Source organism: Mesoplodon bidens, assembly GCF_964165515.1.
Source record: "Mesoplodon bidens genome assembly, chromosome: 9".
NCBI lineage: Eukaryota > Metazoa > Chordata > Mammalia > Artiodactyla > Ziphiidae > Mesoplodon > Mesoplodon bidens.
This window is the reverse complement of record NC_138166.1, coordinates 2658269-2679403: the sequence shown is the minus strand read 5'-3', so window position 1 is coordinate 2679403 and position 21135 is coordinate 2658269. Positions and strand designations below refer to the sequence as shown.

At 45.7% G+C, this 21135-nt stretch overlaps 1 protein-coding gene across 10 annotated transcripts in view; it reads left to right on the top strand.

The window, feature by feature from the left end:
• Positions 1-21135, top strand: part of COBL (cordon-bleu WH2 repeat protein) — a 239419-nt gene that overhangs the window by 200912 nt on the left and 17372 nt on the right. For 9 of the 10 annotated variants that reach the window (XM_081244504.1, XM_081244506.1, XM_081244510.1 and 6 more), the window contains one exon: positions 19939-20248. The exons of the other annotated variant lie outside the window; for it this stretch is intronic. In XM_081244504.1, the coding sequence (XP_081100630.1) occupies positions 19939-20248 (310 nt within the window). The remainder of the gene's footprint in view (positions 1-19938; positions 20249-21135) is intronic. 10 annotated transcript variants of the gene reach the window in all.

The window sequence follows — 21135 nt, the reverse complement described above, 5'->3', positions numbered from 1 at the left end:
GGAATTAGAAGTTTTTATCTTTTAAGAGTATTACTGAGGTATAATTGGCACACAAAAGCCCTACATGTGTGTAAAGAAAGTATATCCTTCAGTAAGTGTTGACACTTGTACATACCCATGAAACCATCACCACACCATCAAGATAGTAAACATATGTAGCACCTTCAAAGGTTTCCTCATCTCTCTGTAATCATTTTTAACGTGCTTGTATGTGCGTGTGTTTGAACACATGAAACATTATACATGTAGCTCTATAGGTTACCTTATGACAGTACTATAAATCTAATGGGGAAAGCTAGAAAAACAATTTTTAATAACCAAAATTCTAAATTAATTGAGAAGTAAAGCTCTGTTGCAACTAATTAGGAAAGTGTTAGACGTGATGACTGTAATGATAAAGTTGAACGTTGATCTGCGGGGAGGGAAAACCAGTCACAACATTTTCAGCCAGAGCAGTAGCTTGGACGCGGTATCCGTGAAACGCAACCACGCACGTGCTTCTGCACGCACGGGCCATGGAGCCATCTCTCCTCTATCCAGGTTTTCAAGAGGAAAGGAAAGATTGTTCTCCACGGCATCATTTTCTCCTGCCAGAGAGGCGTGAGTGAGCGCAGAAAGCTGCGTTTGCTACAAAGTTCACTGAAAGGAGGTCAGCCGCGTCCTCAGCCCTCACCAATTCCAGACCCGCTGCTCCAGGCAGGACCCTGGCTGCCACCTGGGGGGGGGGGGTCGGGGCAACAGGGCAGCACTGGGCTCATCTGCAGCGGCAGCGCCCCCTCCCCTCCCCTCCCTGCTGGATCATCTAGCAGCTGAAGAGGCGGTTTATTAACAGGGCTGGAGGTGCCTGGATAAACTGTGTCTCTCCCCACTCCCCACTCCTTTCAACCACCAGGAAACCCTGATTATCCCACGGATGGACCATCTCAAGGAGAATTTTTCTGTACCAAAGTACGGAAACTAAACATCAGGGCTCTGAGTGTATGCCAATATTATGTTGCAGCCGGTCACACAAACAGCTGGCTCGAGCGACTGCCTTCCTAGGGTCGAGCCCCCTGTTTACAAAGAAGGGGAAGTGAGGCCAGAAAACTAGAGCGCCTTTTGTCTAAGGCCACACAGCTAGAGAGGCCTGTGCTCAGATGGGCCGACTCTCCATCCACTGTTGCTGGTGTAACCAGAGATCTAAAAAGGAAAGCAGGTGCAGTATGGGAGGGGGTGTGTGTGTGACTCCATCTATATATCAGTGCATCTCCATATCAGTGTATCTGTATCTCTATCTCTGTCCATCTGTCTGGCATCTGTAGGTCTGAGGTCAGACAGTTTGCAGTGACACTCGCTACCCTGCAGGTCAGTCCACACTCACACAACATGTTCCTGACCCTGGTGCCTGGCCCCTTGGCACACTCTCGCAGGGCTGTGAACCTGACCACTAGCCCTCCCAGAAGTGACTGTCAGGCCCCGTCTTCAGTGTCTAACTGAGCACACAGTTAAGGGCAGCCTGCTCAAGCTGTCGTTAAAATGCGCATTCATCCCACGTGGGTGACCCAGCCCGAGTGAGCGGCAGCCCCCTGCCTCTCCTGCTCTCACACTGGTGCCCGTCTGGCTGCAGAGCAGGCTGGCTCCACCCAGGGGTGCTGACGCAGGAAGGGTCGCCCATGCAGGGGGCTCAGTCTTCACTGACCCCCCACCAAGGAAGGGATAGGCTGAACACCACCCTGCACGGTCTGGGGATGAATGCTTTCGCCTTTACTGCCGCTCGGTGAGGTCAGTGCTGTTGCTACCATCCTCATTTTATGACGAGAAAACCAAGGCACAGAAAGAAGATGTTTTTCTGAGGCCAAAGGCACGAGCGAGTTAAACATTAAGGCAGGACTTGAAGCCTGGTGGTCAGGGCTGCGCATCCACAAAGGCCAGCGGGACCCGCTGTTTGCCCTGGGGTGGGCTTCTCTCTTTCTAGAAGCCCACCCCAAAGGGCCAACGGCTATGCGCTGAGCCATCTGATAAAAAAACCCTCAGCTGTGAGCGTGGGTGAGGCTGCACAAAACCCAGGAGACTGGAGGGCAGAGTGCATGGCTCTCGGGCCCAGAGGCAGCCCTGGAGGTGCCATTGCTTCAGTGCTTTCTTCCCCAGGAAGGTGCTCTGGCCTATCCTTCCACTCAGGCTGCATCCCCAACCCTGTAGCCCTTGGAGGCTAAGTGCATACGAGGCGTTTATTTCTCACGGTCCTGGAGGCTGGATGTCTGAGATCAGGTGGCGGCTGGGCTGGCTCCCTGTGAGGCCTCGCTCCTCGGCTTGCAGGAGGCCGCCTGCCCGCTCAGTCCTCACGTGGTCGTCTCTGTGTGCATCCATCCTGGCGTCTCTTCCTCCTCCTAGAGGGCCACCCATCACATTGGGTTGAGACCCATCCTGACGGCCTCATTTTAACTTAATCGCTTCTTTAAAGACTTTATCCAAATTCAGTCACGTTCTGAGGTGTGGGGGGCGGTCAGGACTTCAACATATGAATTTGGGGGTCACCACGCAGCCCGCAACAGCTGGTGTTTCTTACCCCCATGTTCTGATGGGACGACAGGGGCGTCGGAGCCCACGCTGGGCCCACAGCTGGAGCTCGGGGAGCACCCAGGCTCCGACTCCAGGCTGGACCGTGCAGCCTCCCCATCCAGCCGTGGTTACTTTTGCCCACAGCTGGCCATGGCCCACACTGTCCTGATGCTGCCTTTGCATGTGTGTCCTGTCATTGCCCTGACTTTGAATTCCATCCCCCCGCAGTTGACAGAGTGTCTGCAGCTCTGATCAGACTCCTGCACTTGACTCTGAGCATCTGCACAAAGGCAGGGCCAGGCCCAGAGTCCTGGTGAGACCTTCCACCACGTAAGGGCTGGCCTGCAGTTTTCTCCGCAATCCCAGAGTCAAATGTCCCTATTCCCTTTCCTCTTCCTCCTGCCCTGTACTCCTCTCAGCCTTCACCTAGCTCTTCAGAGCATTTGTCAAGTGCGCGCGTGCACACACACTTACCCGTCTTGTCTCTTAGCCACCTTGGAAACATCAGGGCTTTGCAGAGAATTCATAATAAACTCAACGCATCCCTCTTGCTTTCTGTGTGTGTATTAGCCTGCTGTGAAGACATTGTCTGTGTGCCGCCTTCTAAAGGTTGCTCCTGAAATGAGCGTTATTCATGTGGTTCTAATGTGGCGAATTCTGTCAATCCCCAAATTTACCATGTTGTCAATGGCTTCTGTAGGGCCCGCATGTTAACCAGGGAGGTTATAGATGGGCTGCAGGCTTTCCTGGCACAAGGACCAGGCTCTGCTCTAAGGCCTGGCAGCCTCTGTGCTTTGCTTTGACAGGTTTTGATCAGCCTATGCAGGGCTTCTTCAGCTGTTTGAATCAGCTGCTGAATCAGTAAGTAGGCTTTTTCTTTTTTAACTCTGATTAAAAAAAAAAAACTACAACAACATTTAACATGATCGTAACCATCTTTAATGGTTTTAACGGAACTGTACAGTTCAGTGACATTAAGTATATTTGTATTGCTGTGAAATGGACCTCCAGAACTTCATCGTCATGCGAATCCAAAACTATACCCATTCCACATCAGCTCCCCCTCCCCCAGCTCCTGGCACCCACCATTCTACTTTCTATCTCTATGAATTTGCCTACTCTAGGAATGCATATAAGCAGAATCACACACTATTTGTCTTTTTGTGACTGACTTCTTTCATTTAGCAAAACGTCCTCAAGGTTCATCCACTTTGTAGCACGCAACAGGATTCCCTTCCCCTTTTTCAAGGCTGCATAATATTCCATTATACATAGAACCGTCTTTTGTTTATCTTCACCTGTCGAGAGGCGTTCGTGTTGCTTCTACCTCTTGGCTACTGTGAGTGCTGCTGCAGTGCACAGATCACTTTGAGGTCCTGCTTTCTGTTCTTTTGGACGTAATCCCAGAAGGGCATTGCTGGTGACTCATTGAGTTGCCTTGCAGACAAAGCAACTCAAACTGGTGTCATCCACAAGGAAATGTATAGGCTCCTGCAAGTCTAGAGGTTGGGCTGGCTCTTAACCCACACTCAGTCACGTGACAGTTCTGAACCAATCACTGTGGCCCAGGGAGAGCCATGCACCCATTGGCTGCAGCTAGAAGGCACAGACCAATGACCAGCAAGGAGGATTGGCTCACCAAGTTTGACTGGGCGGTCAGGGGCCATCTCCCAGGAAACCTGGATGCAGAGGAAATCTGACCTGGTCCCCTAAAGTCAAGCACTGGGGTTAGGAGCACAGAACAGAGCCGGTGACCTCAGGCCACTTATCCATTTCTCTTTGCCTGTGTTTCTCTATTTTGATAGCAAAGTTGGTTTTGAGAATTATACATGTGAGTACCTATAAAGCATTTAGAACAATGGCCAGCGCTCCACAGATTTTAACTATTATGGAAGAAGTGGCCAGCATTTAAGTGCGGGAGATTGTGCCTTAAAATCTTGATTTCTGCTTTTTCAAAAACATTAGAGGCAACAGCACCAGTGTTCCTCCTGAAAGACGCTGTCAGACTCGGCAGTCGATGCCCAGTTTAAAGGGACCTAGACTGTGCCCCGCCCCCCACGCCTGCCCTCACTCCGTCTCTCACAGATGGCCCTTGGCCCTTGTAGACACATCGGTCTGGGTCAAACCGGAGAGATGAAGTAACTTAAGCCCTCGGTTTTAAAAATTAGAAAAATGTAACGATTCTGTTGTCACATAAACCTCAGATGAAGTGTTTGATGTTCTCCTTCATGTGCTCACACAAACGATGCAGGGCTCCTTCTGTGTTCCTCCTTTGTCGTAGGCTATTAAATGGCTGTACAAACTGTCTTTGAAGAGACTTATTCTTTTCACTTTTTACTTTTTTATTTTTGTACAATTTTTGAAGGTTACTTTCCATGTACAGTTATTACAAAATGTTGGCTCTATTCCCCGTGTTGTACAACACATCCCTGTAGCCTGTCTTACACCCAGCAGTTTGGACTTTGCACTCCCCACCCCTCTCCTGCCCCTCCCGTCGCCCCACTGGTAACCACTCGTTTGTTCTCTGTATCTGTGAGTCTGCTTCTCTTATGTTATACTCACTAGTCTGTTGTATTTTTTAGATTTCACTTATAAAGTATATCATACAGTATTTGTCTTTCTCTGTCTGACTTATTTCACTAAGCATAATGCGCTGCAAGTCCATCCATGTTGCTGCAAATGGCAAAATTTCATTCTTTTTTATGGCTGTGTGGTATTCCATTGTATCTATGGACCACATCCTTTTTTATCCATTCATCTGTTGATGGACACTTAGGTTGTTTCCATGTCTTGGCGATTGTGACTAGTGCTGCAATGAATATTGGAGTGCATGTATCTTTTCAAATTAGTGTTTCTTTTTCTTTCGGATATAAACCCAGGAGTGAAATTGCTGGGTCATATGGTAGTACTATTTTTAGTTTTTTGAGGAACCTCCATACTGTTTTCCACAGTGGCTGCACCAATTTACACTCCCACCAACAGTGTAGGAGGGTTTCCCTTTCCCCACATCCTTGCCAGCGTTTGTTAGTTGTGTGCTTTTTGATGATGGCCATTCTGACAGGTGTGAGGTGATGTCTCATTGTGGTTTTAATTTGCATTTCTCTGATGATTTAACAATGTTGAACATCTTTTCATGTGCCTATTGGCCAGCTACATTTCCTCTTTGGAAAAATGTCTATTCGGTTTTTCTGCCCATTTTTTAATCGGGTCGTTTGGTTTTTCTGACATTGAGTTGTATGAGCTGTTTATACATGTTGGATATTAATCCCTTATTGGTCATATCATTCGCAAATACCTTCTCCCATTCAGTGGGTTGTCTTTTCATTTTGTCAGGTGTTTCCTTTGCTATGCAAAAGCTTTGAAGTTTAATGAAGAGGCTTCTTACAGTGTGCCCTTTCACAGCTCACGAGTGAAGTGCCCTGCCCGGTCAGGGGGCTCTGCAGGTGGGCACGTCCTCTCCACCTGTCTTTAAACAGCTGCTGGGTGACTCACAGCCTGGGCAGACGGGGGTGGGTGAGAACAGCCCTGAGCTTACTTCCGCGTGTGCCCACAGCTCTCCCCTGGCATGCAGGGCTCCCTAGGAGGTAAGGCTGGGCCTGGGCCCCTCAGGATGGCCGAGCCGGGACACCCCAGCCCCACCTCCCCAGGATGGAGGCCCCGGTGCCAGCCAGGCTCAGAGCTGCCTCCCAGGACATGCTGAGCTGTGCCTGAAGCTGACAGGCGTAAGATCATGTTTCCACGTGGTGATGAAACCCAGAAGTAAACAGGCTGTGGTGTCATCTGGGTCCACTTGAGCCGGTCTCACACTGGCCTAGTTGAGTGGAGGCTCTTGGAATGGCGGCCTAAGTGCCACCAGCTGTGACGGTGGTGTAGTAACCATTGTGCTAACAGGAAGCCTCCTTCTGAGTCTCGGCAGGCAGCCCCGGGGCCTGGATACCAGGGCTCTGACTTAAGCCTTTGCCCCTCGGTTTCTCTGTGACTCAGGATTCCCAAGCGAGGGCTCAAGGAGGCGTCAGAGAGGCAGCGGTGCCTTCCCACCAGAGTCCCTGCGTTCATCTGCCCGCCCCTTCTCACGGGCACAGGGGCGCTCAAGCAGAAAGACAGCCAGGCTGAGCTGCTCCAGACATCTACACTGGCTGTGCTGGTGCAGTTGTATCCATCCAGCAGAGCTGCTCAATGAGAAAGCTACTTGTACAGACTTAAAGTAATGGATTAGGCAGTTGCTAAATGTGTGTTTTACTTTTCAGAACAATTTCAAAGCATGAGAAAAGTAATGAAGCTTTTTATAAAATCAGGACTGTTTCAGTCCTCTTTACTGTTTAGCCCTGTTGGAACATAGATCCTTCAAGCTATAAGGTAAACGTGTCTGTCTGAGCCTAGTGGAAAACAGCAGTTCAGAATGAAAACGCACGTACTGGTCACCTAATATGTGCCCGGCACCAGCAGAACAGAGTCACCCGGTCTGAAGGGATTAAAAAGCTGGAAGAACTTGTGCCTTACAGGGAAAAGAATTAGCTCTCCACTTCTCACCAACCCCAGAGGGGGTCAGCCCGGAAAATGCACTGAGGAGGATCTGTTTGACACCTTAGGGAATCCTGTCGTTGGGAAACCAGTGAACCAATGAGGAGGGAAATGGGCCAAAGGGGATGTTAGACTGTGGGCTCACACATGCTAAAATTTCCTGCTAGAATCTCAGGAATGCCTTCACTTGTCAGCTGGAAGGGCCAGCGTCCTGCCCTCCACTTAGGGACCGAGACACCAAGGGCAGGCTGTCCCCACGGTCACATCACTCAGAGAAGAGAGAAGTTCCAAACAGGGACCCCGGGCAGCTGGTGCCACTGAGCCTGATGCAGGGGCACCTGGGGACCATTTGGCTGGATCAGAGACCCCCCGCCCCAGTCCTCCCACCCCTCCACCCCCAGCAGCTTTTTTGATCAGCAAATAATTTCCACATCCTCTGCTTCCTGGGTGTCCCTTCTGGGAGCCCCCTTGTCAGGGACCCCCTCATTCCTCCTGCACATCTGGGCCTGGGGCTGGGAGACATGCCATCCTTGGGGACAGTCTTCAGGCTGCACTTGCTGAAACCCCCATGCGACGGAGGCTGTTCTTAGACCTGCCAGCTTTGGAGAGACCACGCCCGTGAATGATTACATCTGCCTGGAGACTGATGACGGGTCAAACTAACACAAGCTCATCATAAGAGCTACACCTGCTGAGGCTTGAGTGTGCGCCAGGCCTGTCCTCAGACTTGACCTGCACGCAGTCTCCTGGTGGCTCCTTGCATGAGGGATGATGGTCCTCAGCCCCATTTACAAGTGAGCAAGTCAAGGCCTGCAGGGACTAGTTTTCTCAAGGCCACAGTTGAGTCAGCCCCCTAATTGTTTAAACTGGTACAAAGATGTAGGAGAACAATTGTGCAAGCCCAAGATGAGGACACACGTGATAGTGGAGTGTGCATCTGATTCTCTTCCCATATTTAAGAAGTTTTGTTATACATTTATTCTAAAAGCTTCTAATAAATAAAGACGAGGAATCTTGGGGATGACTGATTACTTCCTAACCATTGCCTGTGTTTTCCGGACTTGCTATACTAAAGAAAACGAAAATAAACTTTATTTTAAAACTCAAAAGAATCCTAATAGAAAAACTCGGGGAAAGTGCAGCTGTTGGGGGGACGTCTCCAAGACCAAGTGGGGTGGAAGAGAAGGGTGTGAAGGTGCTTCTAGGAGTGGAGATGAGGTGCTTTACTTCCCAGGGGGCAGCCCCCAGCTTGGACTCTGGGGCAGGTGAGGAAAACTGAGGCTGGAGCCAGGCATCTCCTAGGAGGTTATTCTGGGTACTGGCAGGTTTTGCTGAGGCGAATGCTTTCTGGCCCATAAAGCCAAATTATTTGGGGGCCACTGTAATTGTGAGTTAGACAGGTGGTCTGCGTGTGAAAGGTTTCATTTACTGGCTGTAGTCTGTTGGCTGTGGACAAGGCTGGAAACAATTCTGTACAGGTTTCCTAAAATCACGGGCTCTGACACTGATCTCATTTTTGTTACAAGAAGATGCCATTTCCAAGGCAGGCGGGACTCTGGCGAGGAGGCTTGGGGGGGAAATCACGGTGTCACTTGTCATTATCTGTATGCTCACTGCTCTGTACTGTGTCTGAGTGGCTTTGAGGTAGCAATTTTACTACATGTGTGCGTAAGTGTCCATAGGAGCACAGTACACCAGCATTGTTATTAGTCACTTAGCTTTTCCTTTTCACTTTTGCTGGCATATTAGCATTTTATGATTTCTAAAGTTTTTATACAGAAGGTATCTTGAAAGCAGCACCTATTAGAGTCTCTTCAATATTTAAAAATGTTGGTACAAGCCACTGTGGAGAACAGTATGGAGGTTCCTTAGTAAACTAAAAATAGAGCTACCATATGATCCAGCAATCCCACTCCTGGGCATATATCTGGAGAAAACCACAATTCAAAAAGATACGTGCACCACAACATTTATTGCAGCACTATTTACAGTAGCCAGGACATGGAAACAACCTAAATGTCCATCAACAGATGAATGGATAAAGAAGATGTGGTACTTACATACAATGGAATATTACTCAGCCATTAAAAAGAATGAAATAATACCGTTTGCAGCAACATGGATGGACCTAGAGATTATCATGCTAAGTGAAGAAAGTCAGAGAAAAACAAATATCATATGATATCACTTATAGGTGGAATCTGAAAAAAATGATACAAATGAACATATTTACAAAACAGAAACAGACTCACAGGCATGGAAAGCAAACTTATGGCTACCAAAAAGGAAGGGTGAGGGTAAGGGATAAGTTAGGCATATGGGATTAACAGATACACCCTACTGTATCTAAAACAGATAACCAACAGGGGCCTGCTATATAGCACAGGGACCTATACTCAGTACCCTACATTAAGCTATAATGGAAAATAATATGAAAAAATATATATATATATATATACATATACATGTATACACATATGTATAACTGAATGACTTCGCTGTACACCTGAAACTAACACAACATTGTAAATCAACTATACTTCAATAATAAATAAAACTAAAAATAAATACATAAATAAAAATACGTTTGCTACATTAGTCCAGACCCAGGTGACATTTTGAAGACACCATCTCCACATCTGTGCTATTCAATCGGTCCCAAACATCAGGCAACTTATACAAATAATTAATGAGGCAAAAATAACCGCATCGTCTGGCTAAGCCAGCAGGGCTGCGGTGTGGGGACGATGTGCAGATGCAGGGACCACAGTCTTGTAGGCTCAGACTTTGGCTCCATCTCATTGCGAGGGCTTTGCTCCCCAGGTGACTTTTGGAGGTGCCTCCCACTAGCTCTGTGACAGCCTTTGGACACAGCAACCTGTGGGTCTCGTGGCTGCCTTGCGTCTGTGTTCCGCAGCATCTCCAGACCCCATCTCCTTGTGCTCTGCGTGCGAGATGCCTCCTGCCTCAAAGCAGCACACCGGGAGTCCTGCCTGCTCCCCCGCCCCCAGAGTTAGCCCTTTCCTTCTCGTCTTGGGTGTATTTTACAACCATCTGGGATGTTTTGTGTCACTTCCTGACTCTGCCTTTCTGAAACTGTTCTAACACAGTTTCCACAAGTAGTTATGTTTGCTCTGCTGTCTTGAGGAAAATGTCACATTTAACTCTGCTGAGGGCATCCTGTGGTGCCTTCCCATGAGACGGGAGACACAGGACGGGCATTGAGACAGAAAGTAGAGTCTAACAGTGTAGAAAGAGAAAAACACTCAAAATGCAGGGACTGAATGTCTGTTTTGAAAAGTGGTCTGTTCAGTAACTCCAGGGCTCTTGTAGGAGAAATCGCTGTCTTTGGAGCAAAGCAATGAAGGGGTTTTGGTCTGAGGAGGATGGGGTGATACACAGGCTTGAGTGCAGATCGTCCTCAGCTGGCCGGGCAGCCCTGGCGAGGTGTTCAGGGAAGGGCTTCCCCCAGTGTAGACCTATACCGGTGGCTTCAGCATCCCCTGGGAAAATGTGAGAAATGCCGTTCTCAGCCCCAAGCCCGAACCACTGAATCAGAGACTCCTTGGGGAGAGGGGTCACTGGGCAAGCCATCTTAACAGAGCCAGACCTTCTGGTGATTGTCTGGGTGCAGGACCCCTGGGCTGGGGAGCCCAGTGTGGGGCTCAGACCCCACCATCTTTGAGCTGTGATATTCTTCCCATTTGTGAATCGCCAACGCAGGGGTGTGGGTTCTGAATTTACTACATCGCCACCCCTTCTGCCCATCTCATTGTGGTGCCTTCTTTGTATCTTTAGTTGTGGAAAATTTTTTCTGCTAGTCTGCAGGTTGTTCTCACAAATACTTGCTCTATAGGTAATCAAGTTTGGTGTGCCTGTGGAGAGAGGTGAACTCAGGGTTTTCGTAGTCCAGCATCTTGGCCACCTCCCCAATGCTTCTTATTTTAAATAACTCAAAGTAATAATATTGTCTATTTTATATTATATAATTATATGTGTGTATAACATATATATACGTATGTACGTGTGTGTGTATACATATGTACGTGTGTGTGTGTGTGTGTGTGTATGCTATTTTAAAAATCCTTATTTCCTAAAGTGGTTAAGAATAAACACCAAGAGAGCTTAGAGATATATGTGATAGGAACAGCAGGATGTGTGTGTGTGGGGGGGTGTAGAATTCATGCAAAAATCCTAATAAAAACTAACTTTGTTTCTGACCTTCCTGGGCACCAAGGCAAAAAAGCGAGGTGGGCAGACACTCAGCCAAATAGCAGGCATTCGTTTCATCAAAAGTGGGGGAAAGGAAGATCTAAATTTTAGGGCAAATTAAAGTGGATGCTTTTATAAAAGACACTGAGTACTATGATAGATAATATCCCCAATAGCAGTTCTACATAAGATACAAAAATGTTCTTCATTTGGTCATTTTCATGTCAATTTTAGGTCATTAGCAATGGCTGAACAGTGCATTACAGAAAACTAAGCAAAAGTGGGCCACATACTTTGTTCTCTAGAGCTCTAATGATAAAGGGATCGAACTTGAGAGACTCTAACAGAGGAACAGATGATATTTTTCCTGGATTGCCTGTCTCAGAAGGCAGGTGGCTCACTTCATGCCAGACCTGAATCGTAGTTCATTCAATTTAGGAACTTGGCAAGTCCCTGAATGTCACCTTTTCTGAGCTGTTGATTAAATACAGTTCCCATGCTTTAATATACTAGACAACCTGGAGCCAGGGTTTCTATTTTGATGAAGCAAACTGAAGCATCAGCTTTGTTCCTGACAACAGAAACTACCATCCTGATCCCCAGAGGTGAGGCCCCAGAAATACATATGTAAGAGAGGGCTGGATCTTTTTCTCAAAAATATTTTAGAAGATATTGAAATCTCTGGACAAATGGAACCAAGATTTGTTCCATAGGACATGGAAGAAAATCTTTTGGTGTAGAAGAATTTAAATGTAGGTATTCTCAGCAAGATTCATTTCACATTTTCTTGGTGCAAGAACCTCGATTTGACTTTTGCTTAGGACATGCTTTTGTGTGATTTTGAATAGACTTGTCCTGTTTATGAGCCTGGCAAAGTATGTTTCTGTAACACATACTATCAGGGGTAGATGAAATCATTTGTTGGCTGGCACTTCATTTATAATTTGCAAAATAGGAATAATTATTTTCATACTGCAGAGGACACTGGATAAATAAGGAGTTCTTTGGACATGGAAGAATATCAAAAACCCAACTACCATTATATGGTTTCAAATATTGATGTTGAACTGTATATCTGATCGTTGTTAGCCAGTGGTCTAATATCTTAGGCTACTCTTAAAGCCATGACATCAGCGTGGAGGAGGAATTCTTTTAGCTCTTTGCTAAATAAAATAGGCACATGAAAATCATATGAGACTTCAGTTTCAATATGGCGGAACTGAGTCTAAGAACCATCAACCAAAGTCAGCGTTGTGGCTGCTGAGAGAAACTGGCCACCCCATCCAGGTGTAGTCTTCCCCAGAAAGCAGCTTTCCTCTCTGCAGATTCCCTGTGGGAATCTGCTCAGCCCAATCTGCCATAAGGCTTTCGGCTCTCTCCTGAGGCAACAGCGATGGTCACGTGTACAAAAGAAATCTAGTTCCTGAGGTTACTGACACCATCATTTAGCACAGGAAAACAGTCAAGAAACATTAAACAAAATTTTTTTTCAGTGTGTGGAGGAAAGACCACAAACTGATCAGAGGAACTAACTCCAAAGGCAGTAGGGCTAATTTAGGCAATAGAGCAGAACTTTCAATATTTGTTGTTATTGCTTCAGAAAATTTTAACAGATTAGTACATACATAAAACAAGAGCACGCTAGTATTGAAAAACACATGAGAAAAAGAACTCCCGAAAGTCCTTGGAAATGAATACACATCCTTAGAGACATACACAATTAGACACATTTTGGTGAAATGTTTGATATCCATGGATAACGAGGAAAATCTTACTAGCTTCTAGAGATAAGGTTATTTATAGTTGGAGAGAATCATGCTAGCCTTTGGGTTCTCATCTGTGAGGCGGGATGCCAGACAACAGTGGTGCTGAGAATTCAATCTTGAGGAAGAAGGATTTTGATCTGAATCTGACTTCATTTTAGCCATACTGATAGTGAAGGATTAAATGCAGACAACCTTGTGAAGACACAAGAGGGCTTAGAGAGTAAACTAGATCCTAAACTAGATTATTCCGAAAATAGAATTACTCAAATGTGTACTCTGAATAATGGAAGATAAATCCAGGAAAGGGAGACATGATCTGCAGCTGTCACGTTTAATATAGTTTTGAAAAGAAAACTTCCTATCATGGAAACACCATAATATGAAACTCTGTGTGTGTGTGTACTTCATGCAAAAATCAGGGCAATTTAGACATTTGTTAGACAAGACTATCTAATTCCAAGAAACATGTATTGAACGAGTTACAAAAGAATGGGTTTTGTGGGATTTTTTTTTTTTTTTTTTTTGCTCACATATCTGGGAATTTTAAGAGATGAATCCTTATTACGGACATGGTGGGGTCCCCAAGCCCAAGCGCTGTCTTAGGTCTGTGCTCTTCTCTGTGTGTGGACAAGCCCTCTCCACGCGCTGGTCCAGTTGACTGTCATTTATCCAGGACCCCTCCCACTCCATGGATTTCAGCCCAAGGAGACCACCTGCCCAGCATCTCTCGCCAGAAGACCCTGAGAAAGGCCTTGATTGGTCCAGCTTAGGACCACGCGCCCATCTTTGGACCACGGTTCCAGCTGACCAGGTTTGGGTCACATCCATGACCCACATCTCACATCCGTGCCCTGTGGCCAGGAGTAATGACGGGGCAGTTAGACTCGCCCAGCTGTTGAGAACGAGGTTAGCTCCCGGAAGGAGGAACTCACGTAGCACAGACAGGGAGGGGGCAGTGCAGACGGATAGAAGCAGCAGCTGTTTTCTATATATGTTTTCAAAGAACCGCAAGCGGAGAACAGGCTTGTCCTCACACGGGTGAAACTGGGATTTTCTCTGTGTCTCTAACAGGCACGTTAGGATTCTAGGATTAGGGTTATGGTTCAGGCTTTGGAGAAATATAGATGGATTGAGGCCAAGAGTACCTTACTTGGCTCTTTAGCTTTTTTTTTTTTTTGCGGTATGGGGCGTCTCACTGCTGTGGCCTCTCCTGTTGCGGAGCACAAGCTCCGGATGCGCAGGCTCAGCAGCCATGGCTCACGGGCCCATCTTCCCGGGCCAGGGCATGAACCCACGTCCCCTGCATCGGCAGGCGGACTCTCAACCACTGCACCACCAGGGAAGCCCCTACTTGGCTCTTTGAAGAATTCAGGTCTATTTTAGATCCGTAAATGCTTTCAAGGTCTTTATTATCCTGCCTTCTTGAAAAAAATACAATATGTATTCAGGTATGTGGTACTTCTCTGTAGTGAACTGGCTACCCTGCTATCTTCATCATGCAGTATCTTTGAGGATCCCAGGTCCGTGGGACTTTTGGACAAGAACATTAATGTAAAATGTGGATTTTTTATATGATAGGTTTTTTTTTCATTGAAGTATAGTTGATTTATAATGTTGTGTTCATTTCTGCTATACAGCAAATTGATTCAGTTATACATACATATATATATATATATACATTATTTTTTAATATTCTTTTTCAAATATAAAATGTTAAATGGTGCCCTTCCAGCTAAAGAGACTGTCATTTTGAAGAGGAATAAATATATAAACTTCACTTTGAGGAAACTGTAACTAAAAAATCAATGACAGGAAGAGAAGGTGGCCAGGACTGGAGCCACCAGTCGGGGCAGAAGCCTACAAGCTGGTGACAGAGGTTCTCCTGAAGCATAGTTCTGAACCCCGCCTCCCACCCCTCTTCCTCTTGACGTGTGCACACGTGTGCACACGCTGACACAGTCATATACGGCACATGAGACATCATACAGCCCAGCCACTCAGCAGTACGTGCCGTTTCCCATTCAGCCTGTGTATCTGTGCTTTTGCCCATCTTTTGATCCAACCACGCTTGTTTCAGGACCCAGGTCAGTGGCCACTTTCTGTCTCCTCTAGGTAGGAGGATGCCCCCGTGTCTGTCTCCCTGTGTTCCCCTCCCACCCACAAACTGACTCACCTGTACTGTGTGTGTTGGTGGGTTTAACCCACGGATGTATTCCCCTGGGAGACCGCAAGACTTTCCAAGGGAATCTACATCCAGATGCTATGTGTCCACGTGTTTTCTTTCCTAGAACCAAGGTGCCTGAGAGCTCACAGGTGGGCAGCATCCGTGCAGGGCTCCCCCCAGCTCCCCTTTGCTGAATGCCTGTCTCCCCTCCTCGAAAAAGACAGACATAGCCCCCAGCCATCAGGAATTTCACTTGGATGTGGTTTCCTGAGGTGAGCAGACCTTATCCTGATGCCTGACAAAAACACACACAGCATTTCTGGTAGTGGGCTGAGCTTGCAGATAAGTCCCTTTCAACATCAGGTGGTTTCCATGTTTTCTTTCCAACTAAATGGACAACGGATCTAATCCAGTTGTCAGTTAAAACACATCATTAAGCATAAATTTTATGACCCATCAATCAAGTGATGTGTAACAGAGGAAGAGTTTTAAAAAACTGAGTGGAGTGATGTCACTATAGCCAAACTCTTAACTCACCCCCACTTGCTCATGCGAACAAGGCTTCCCAGTTGCTTAATAGTGATAAGAATGAAAAATGTGAACTGCATCAATGCCAAACCCCGCCCTGCTTTAGTGATCAGTAATCCAGTCATTTTTAAGAATTCTTTGAAAAAAGCCTTATCTGAGTCATTATGAGATGCATGTCTAATGACACTTTACCTTTTTGTTTAAGAAATGTCAACATTTCTAAAATATTTATGCAATTTTCATTGGATCTTTCCTATTCATTATCACGATGATAACTTCTCGTATAGAAAAAAAATTAACACTATCTAGTTATGGTGAGAGAAAATAAAAATTAAATTTTAATTTATATATATTTTTTTATACCAAGAGATTTCATCAGTAGAAAAGCTCTCAAGCACAAAGTACGTTCAGTTAGGATGAGATGAGCGTCCACGGCGGCGTCGGCGGGTGGGTAATAATTTCAAGAAAGAAGAGCCGTGTTCTAGAACGCTGCCTGTCCAAAGGAGAACTTTCTCATTCCTTTCGTCATGCAGGGTTCTGGACATCAATACATTGAATACTATCATGTTCAGATTCCTTTGTTACATTTTGTAAAATGATGGAACAGATTTATTTTAAATATTAATAATTACAATGAAATTGCATCTGTGGTAACTAATTGAACTCGTGACGGAAAGGTTCAGATGTCAGTGAAGAGGCAGGTGGGGTGTATACGACAAAATGTACTGACCTACATCTTGTCAGTTCAGAAGCACCTTACCTGTGGCTACCTGACGTTCCCCTTTATTCCCTGTGCATAGACCAGAGGGAACTAAACCAAGGTGGGGTGAGATGGAGGACACGTGATTTCTGTTTGGCGTTTTGTAGTTACTGAGCCAGGAAAGTAAAGTGGTTCAATTTAGAAAGTTTTTTTTTCTAAACTAATGGTTAAAGCGAGAAGAGTTTTCTTGTAAATAGTTGATTAACCAGGAGATTGGAGTATTTTGGTTCATTGTGATTTTGCTGTATATTGATATTTTATAGCTCTTTTACCAGTTTGGTTCTTTTTATTATTGAATTATAATATTTGGTATTTGGATACATTGAGCAAGGACACTTGAAAACTCACCAGCTATCTTTAAAGGCTTAATTTGGTTTTGTTTTTGTTTTGCTTTTTCACCAGCTATTTTGGATAAGGGGATGTTTACATTTTAATGTAAAAAATGAAAACAGGTATAAATAATGTTTTATGTATTAAAAAAATGGAGGCCAAAATACCCAGAAGATATTTACATTTGGTGCTAGAAATTTTCTTTGGTGACTTTGTGAAAGAAAAACTCAGTGGAACTCATGCCAAACTGAAATGATGGTGTTCGACCTGAGGAATTAGTAGCCTTAATTTAGCACTTCCTTCTTCTTTCTGCTTTATGCCTGAGCTCGAGAATTTTTGCCGTCATTTAGCTGAAATGGCGTTTGAGCCATGAGATTATGTAATTCAGGTGGAGAGCAATGGAAGTGTTAATATTCTGGACTCGGGCTCTGTGGCTATTTATTTGGAAGAGAATGTCATCGTGAATTTATATTTGGCATCTGCTAACGGCAAATTGAGTTTTTCCACATTTGCAAAAATCCCGCAATAATAACTCTTCAGTTCAAAAAGGTTGTTCACGCCTTAAGAGAAGAGGAAACTTGCCAACGCATTAATCAACCCAAAAAGAGCGACTTACGCTTAGCGGTGACGGAAAATAGCAGAGAGGAAAAAAGGCCACGCTTTGTTTCTTTTAAGATTCCCAATTAGTCACCAGTCAACTGTCAAAAATGTTTACTTCCTCTCTTTCGATTTGGAATTTCAAAGAAGGATAGAATTCTCGATCTAGAAGGGATGTCATGCTTATCTATCTAGAAGGGATGTCATGCTTATCTATCTAGAAGGGATGTCATGCTTATCTATCTAGAAGGGATGTCATGCTTATCTTACAGAAAGGGGAAAGGGTTGTGCAAAGTTCTGAGTAGAAATTGGACCCGGCTGTGGGATTCAGGCTGGGTCCCTGGACCACTGGCTTGGTGGAAACCCTCAGGGGCTGAGTGAGGCTAGAAAGTGGGCTGCACAGAAGGATCTGCAGGATGGGACCTGAGGCCAAGCAGCTCCAAGTTTTCCTTTTGTGTCTTAGGCTTCTGTTTAGAATCGATAAAGAAAAAGCAGTTTCCTGCTCCATCATCTCCAACAGAAATTGTCAAAACATGTTAATAGTTCATGAGGTTAACAATAGAAGCCAGTGGAAAAGAGAAAAGGTAATAAGGGAGCAGATGCGGGTGTCTGATTCCAAGCAAAAGAGTCTCAGGCTGACAGCGCAGACTGCGGGGAGAATCAGAGATGGCCTGGAAACGAACAAACTAATGCTGGCCCAGGTACACAGCCTCATGGGGATGTCCATTCCCATCTTCAAATCCCTGCCGGATTTGACGGCCCTCTCGGAAGTGGTTCGCGGGAGGCTTGAGCCTTAGCACAAGCTCATCTCTCTTACTAGCTGGCAGGCCTGCCCGGTGCTCCTCCGAGCATCCTTCCATCCTCCCCCACTCCTGCCCTCTCTGGATGGCAGGAGCGTCCAGGAGTGACATCTCCGGCAGAGTCGCTGGCTGTGTGGACAGAGTAGCCGGCACACAACATCCGAGGTGTGACAGCTTCTCAGCAGACCCATGGCCGAAAAGGCTTGGGTGGTATGAACCCACAGGCAGTGTTTCTTCTCCGGATTTGCCCTCTAATTAAGAGTCTTGCAACAAAAGCCAGGAAGAAAGCTAGAAGAAAGAGGTCATTGTTCAGAAGCATTCACTGCATTCAGACACACTGCCTTGTGCCTTTGCTTCTCTAAACAATTCCTCCCTTGTTTCTGATCTTTATTTGTGAGCTCTTTTGTGAAATGTCTGGGTTTTTTTTTGTTTTTGTTTTTTTGTTTTTTTGATCTTGTTCTTTTATTTTACTGTTTGGGATCTCCAAGAAACCAACACCTCCAGGAATTTTCTCCTTGGTGCTCTTTTGGTTTTGTTAATTCTGTGTCTCGAGTCTGCTGTCTAGTTAAAATATCGAGGGTGTTGAGTGTGTATTGATGGTGTTATGACGTCACTTGTCTATCAGGGCATGAGTCTGTGGGGTTTGCACTCGGCCTGTGTGTAGCCTGTATTCATTCCAGGCATCCAGCAATTTACTTATTGAAGGAACGCTTTTCAAACAAAACACACTGAAACTACAGCACAACACACTCCTTATTTCCTGGATGACCATAAGCAGTGCTTAGATCCTATGCCTTGAGGTTTAAAATCTACATCTACATTCAATTTAAAACAACACCGCTGGCCTGAGGCTGGTCCCGAATTCTATATTCCTGTCCACCACCTCCATGTTAGGGGGATTCTTCTCCAAGCATGGAGCTTTCAACCTCAAAGCTCAGTAAGGGGAAAATCGGTATCCGCGCTCTCCTAACGCTTAACTGTCCCTCGGAATAGCTGGACAGATGTGACGCGTGGCTGCAGTGCCCCATCATCACAATTAGAGTCTGATGGAGTGAACCCGGGCCTCCGCAGTGAGTCACAACTCGGTGCCTCTTATTCCCTCTGCTGCCCTAAAGGACATTCGGTGCTCGGGGGACAATGACCTCCACCGAGAGCACTTCTGCTCTCATCCTTCTGCATTTTACTTGCGGGTTCTCTTCTACGAGCGTCTCTTATTTAAACCAGATCTTACTCTCACATGTAAAAATAAAGAGAAAGCCAGATGCTGTCAATGACTGTCATTCATATTTAAAGCCAAATCGTACATGTTCCTGGGAAGTTAGAAGTTCCCGAACAAAATGAGTGTTTTCAAAGTTTGTTTCTATTTTGAAAACCCCTCGTTTCTCCAAAGAACTCATTTTCAAACAACTTCTGTTAAACCAAGGGTCAGACTAGAAACAATTGCATTCACCATGCCATTAGTTAGAATTTTTTAATGTTGTTTGCTTGTAGTCACATACAGGATAACAATTCCAAAGGTTAATTCAAAATATGCTGATTCTTTTAGGGAAAATGTTCTCAATCACATATGCACGTAACTCCTTCCAAGTTTTAGTGTGTGCAGAGGGAAGTGGTGTGTTTGAGGGGTCTTCCCTCACACCCCAAATTCCAGATTTCAAATGAGTCAGGCAGTGGGGAACTCACTGGAGCATTGCCTGACCTGCCCTTGTGTGTCTCGTCCAGTGAGCCTGCCCCTGGGGCCTGGCGGTCCCTGCGGTGTGGACGGGGTCCCGCCACTGCCGTCGGAGGCCGAGGAGACTGTGTCTGTTGGCAGCTGCTTTGCCTCAGAGGACACAACAGAGGACTCGGGCGTGATGAGTTCCCCCTCGGACATCGTGTCCCTGGATTCCCAACACGACAGCACGAAATCCAAAGACAAGTGGGCCACAGACCAGGAAGACTGCAGTGACCAGGACCTGGCTGGGACCCCAGAACTGGGCCCCCAGAAGAGCCCCTCGTGGGATAGGAGTGGCTCTGGGAACCGGCATCTGAGGTGAGTCATGGACGGAGGGAGGGCTTTCGTCCCGGTGACCCAACCAGTATTTGTTAGGTCACCACACCCTGACTGGGGACTTGTTATCCATAGTTTTGTCTTCATGCTCTTTCTAGCTCTGCAGGTATTTACAAGTAATGCATAGTATTGGCTTGTTTGTTTGTACCTTTTATATAGATGATGCCATACTCTGAGTGTGGTTTTCCACTCAACATCATGTGTGTAAGATTTATCCCTGATAACGTACGTGTTGTGAGTTCACTTATGTATCCATGTCTTAATGAATGGACACTTAGATTGTTCTGGTTTTTCACCACTGGAATCAATGAGCAAGTCATTCACAGGTCTCCATTTATACATAGAGTTTTTCTAGAAGAGAAATTATTAGACCTTCAGAGAAAACTCACCTCAACTTTTTGGAATTATTGGCAGATTGCTCTCCAAAATGATGCTCTGGTGTCCACGTCCTCCAGCCGTCTATAGTGGCCTGCCACTCCACATCCACACCGATACAGGGATTAATGGGCGTCTTAAGTGTTGTAGTCATATAGGTGCCAAATGGCATTTCATGTGGCCTTAAGATACAATGCTCTGATTAGTAAGAATGAGCATCTTGTCATGTGTGTATTGCCAATTCAGTTTCCTCTTCTATGAATTGTCTTTTCACAGCCTTATTTTTTTTTAATTGGGACATTACTTTTTTTTAATCGTTAATTTCTCTTTAGACAGTTACTTACACACAAAGAATCTCTAAGACGGTGGCTGGAATTTAACTGTTTTATTTTGTTGTAGGAACATTGCTTTTTGATTTGAATAGTGTTGAATTTGTCCTTTTTCTCCTGAACGTATATGATATTTGAATATTTGAGAGATCCTTCTCATACCAC